Raw genomic sequence first — 3,800 nt, 5'->3', positions numbered from 1 at the left:
CTCTCCGTGCTCTCGTTAAGCAGGACAAGGATGCGGGGCTGCGCTTGGAGAAGCCCTGCTCGGGGTGCTACCCAAGCCCACACCCTCGTAAGCAGAGGGTCTGAAATTAAATCCACGTTTTCTGTGCCCCAGCCCGTTCTCTTCTGCACACAGAGCCGTGAGGCCAAGACGCTGAGACAGTCTGAAAACAGCCCCCAAAGAAGAGAACAGCCCTCAGCTTCCTCGCCTCAGAGGCTGACAGCAGCGTCTGACACCTGGACACTGCAGACAGGTCCCCAACCCAGACCTGTGCCTTTGTCCCGCTGACCTTTTGTTCATAAATTCTTAGAGGGAGCCCCGTATTTAATACGACAGCTGGGTCTTTGGGGCAAAGCGGGCTGTTGTCAGCACACTGTCTGGACGTCACCGGAGTTCCGAGGGGCGTCGGAAGAAGGGCGATTATGTAAATCACTCCTGACAAGCCGTGAGCTCAGCCTGGTTACGCCTTTAACACGCTCAGCCCGGAAGTAGTCAAAGCCACGTTGAGGTCACTTCAGATGATTTTCTAGTAGCCGTGACAGAAGCTCTCAGGACCACTGTCCTCACGCTGCCGAGCGCCAAGCCCCTCCTTGTTGAGGCCTCTGAGTAGAAGCTTCTCCCGAGACCTGCGGGCCAGGTGCAGCCGTCCAGGTGCCTGAAGAGCGCTTCAGACTTGTGAAAAGAGGTGAGATACTCCCACGTGCAACAAAGGAGGCGTTCCTGTCCCTTCCGACTTGAGGAGGGTCAGAGACGCCCCAGCTGCACCCGCTCCCTCATCACTCAGCCTGGAACTCCCACCAGGGCTCCGGCAGCTGGGACCCAGGACGGCCCTTCCACCACCTGAAGGAGAAGGGCCCTGAGACCCAGCCAGGGTCCAGCTCTGCGTGGCTTGTGGCAATGTGCAGCGGAGCACAGGGCCTGATGCTGGACATTCAAGCAACAGATCCAAAATAGGTGCCACATTTATATCCTACAGGGAAGGGACAGGTGAGCTGGAAACATCGTATGAATGGCCTTCATTCCCACCCCTTTTACTCAGTGAGACCCTGGCCCTGGGTGTTCTCTCCTGGTGGAGCAATGTAGAGGCTGGTCCCTTTTAGGCATACCTTTAGTGCCATGGGGAGAGGACAGGTCTGGGCGCCCAGCGGGCACAGCCACTTCCCACCCGGGGGCCACCAGGCTGCCCCCCTGAGCAGAGAGGCCTCCGATTGGTTTCTGGATGTTCCTCTCAGACTCTCCCTGTAGCCCTCCTGTGGGTACAGTGAATTCCACACACTGTGGCCCCTGGCTGCCTGCCTCTCTGTAATGTCATTCAACTAAAAGTTGCATCGGTGCATTTTAGAATTATCTGGAGAGCCTTCAAAACATTCAGATGCCAGGGCCACCTCTAGACCAAGTAACTCAGAGTGTACGGGGCGGGCCCGGGCTCCCAGGGGGTGCCAGCGGACAGCCAGGGGTCAAGTTCCCACACTGCAGAGGGTGCCTGGCTCTCTGGGAACGAGTTCCTCAAAGCCAAGGCTATGTCAGACACGCCCCCCACCATGCCCCAGGCTGCAGTGGGGATGGGACCTCTGCTTCCATGGTCAGCCTCAGCGGGGTCTGCACCCAGCCTCTCACATCTTAGCAGCTCCCGTGTCCCAGGAGCGACGCCTGCCCCTCCCAGCTCACCTGCACTGATGAAGGGGATCCACTGCCTAAGTCAGCGTGCTCTGGGCAAACACACACGCACCCAGGAGTTCTGAACTACCAAGCTCCCTGGTTGGGGGTGTTAATAATAATGACCACATATAGTGCTTATGGGTGCCAAACACTGTTGTAACTGCTTCCCCTGTGTCGGCTTATTTAGCCCACATGACAGCCCACGTGCCATAGCGCCAAGACTGATGCCGCTTTACAGAGAGGTTGAGTAACTTGCCCGGGGTCACACAGCAGGGAGGCAGTGGAGTGGGGATTCCGACCAAGGCAGTCACCTTAATCTACCCTGCCTTCAAAACCACCTCTGTTCCAAACTTGCCTCCCCCTCACACACCACCAGCTGAACCAAACCCCTGGCAAGTCAGCCGCGTGGCGTTTTCCTAACTTTGAGGACAAACCTCTGCATTGACCCTGGATTTCCCCACCTCTCGTTCTTCAAGTCTGCGAGGCTTTGTCATTATGATGACGCTGTGTCAAGGACAGTGACAGTTTGGTATCAACTCAACTTTTTTTTCCTCATTTTAGTAATTTTTCAAAGCTAAGGCATCCTGCTCCCACCCTGGGCCTGGGGTTCAAGGTGCTAGGGGACTTGAGAGTGAGGTAGGGAAATGGGACAGCACAGAGTGTCCATCTCAGGACAAGCCCATCTTGCCTGGGTGCCCATGTCCCTGCCCCCCAAGTCCACTGCAGGAGAAAGGCCCATGCCCGTGTGCCCACCCACTAGAGAAGTCACTGCTGTGGGGTGGCCCGCGTCTCAGCTGCCTCTCTGATTCCTCTCTAAACACGGAATCTGGGGACACTATTTGTGCAAACACTATGATTCCCTGCTTGCGGCCTCCGATACGCCGGATTTCAGTTTAATCTGGGAGCCCCTTCCTGATGTACCAGAGGCTTTCAGGACTCAAGGAGGCCACCGCCCACAGAGGCGGGGCTCCCAAGGGCCGGCACCCCACAATTTTCCAGGGCAAACCTTCACTTCAGGAACTCTGCTGTGCTCTGTGCCGACTAGCAGAGACGGCTGGGACTGGGGGCTGCTTGGTGGGTGTCCAGCACGGGATGGTCCAGCCTGGGGGTGTGAACTCGCATTGTCCAGAGTTTAGGAGGAGACGCTTCCTGACCACCCCTCCCAGGCACATTTCAGATATCCCGGTGCAGACCCCGCCTCCGGGGAAGCCGAGTCGCGGGGCGGAGGTTTCCTGGCATCTGGGTCTAGTGCTCTCTGCCGCCGTCCGTGCCGGCCGCGCACGGAGCACCCGGGTCAGAGACCGGCCTTCTCCTGCGGCATCTCTGCTTCCGCGTGTCCATTTCCCACCTCAACCCCCAGCCCCACCAAAATCCAATGGTAAAGGTTGCGGGATCTGCGGCTGCGCGGGGTGCGGGGAGGGAGCCATGGGGGCCTGGGCAGACGTGGAACTCCCCACGACGCCAGCAGGAGCCTCGGGCTCTGCCCATAAAAAGAGTTTCAGGCGGGACAGACCCTGCGGGTCTTCAGAGGATGAACGGGGCAGGGGCGGGGTTGGAGATGGGAGGATGTCAGCGCCGGCAGTTGGCTCTGTGAGCACAGGTGAGACCCCGCCATCCCGGGGGCCTCAGGACCCAAACGGAGGACTCCAGGCCACCCTGCCCCCGCGGCTGCGGGTCCCAGAAAGCAGAACAGGGGAGAAAGTGGCAAAGGGCCGGAGAAGATGGGGGTCTGCGTGGGTCAGGGCTGGGCGCGGGTGGGCGGGAGCGCCCAGCTTTGGGCGGAGCAGGGAAAGGCGCGCGTCTGCCCCGCAGCCCCGCCGGTCTCCGGGGCGCAGCGCCGTCCGCGCCAGCTCTGCCGCGCCGCCTTCCCGGCCTCCCCCATCCCGGGATGAGCGCTCCCCCGACGCCACCTCCCGGGGGCGAGGAAAGACTCAAGACGGCCTGGCATCCCGGCGGCGACGGAGGAGGGGGCGGCGGCGGGCACGGTAGCCATCCAGTGCGTCTCCGCGCTGGTGTGCGTGGTGGGCAACGCCCTGGTCATCTTCGTGATCCTCCGCTACGCCAAGATGAAGACAGCCACCAACAACTACGTACTGAACCTGGCTGTGGCCGACGAGCTCTTC

The 3,800-nt window shown here is 60.2% G+C and overlaps 1 protein-coding gene across 1 annotated transcript in view; it reads left to right on the top strand.

The window, feature by feature from the left end:
* Window positions 1-3,565: 3,565 nt before the first annotated feature.
* Window positions 3,566-3,800, top strand: part of SSTR4 (somatostatin receptor 4) — a 1,338-nt gene continuing 1,103 nt past the window's right edge. Inside the window, 2 exon segments of the mRNA XM_007457687.1 lie at window positions 3,566-3,616; window positions 3,648-3,800. Of these exon segments, the coding sequence (XP_007457749.1) occupies window positions 3,566-3,616; window positions 3,648-3,800 (204 nt within the window).

This window comes from Lipotes vexillifer, unplaced genomic scaffold (genome assembly GCF_000442215.2).
Source record: "Lipotes vexillifer unplaced genomic scaffold, Lipotes_vexillifer_v1.1 scaffold2532, whole genome shotgun sequence".
NCBI classification, from domain to species: Eukaryota; Metazoa; Chordata; class Mammalia; order Artiodactyla; family Lipotidae; genus Lipotes; species Lipotes vexillifer.
This window is presented reverse-complemented; position numbering and strand designations above follow the sequence as displayed.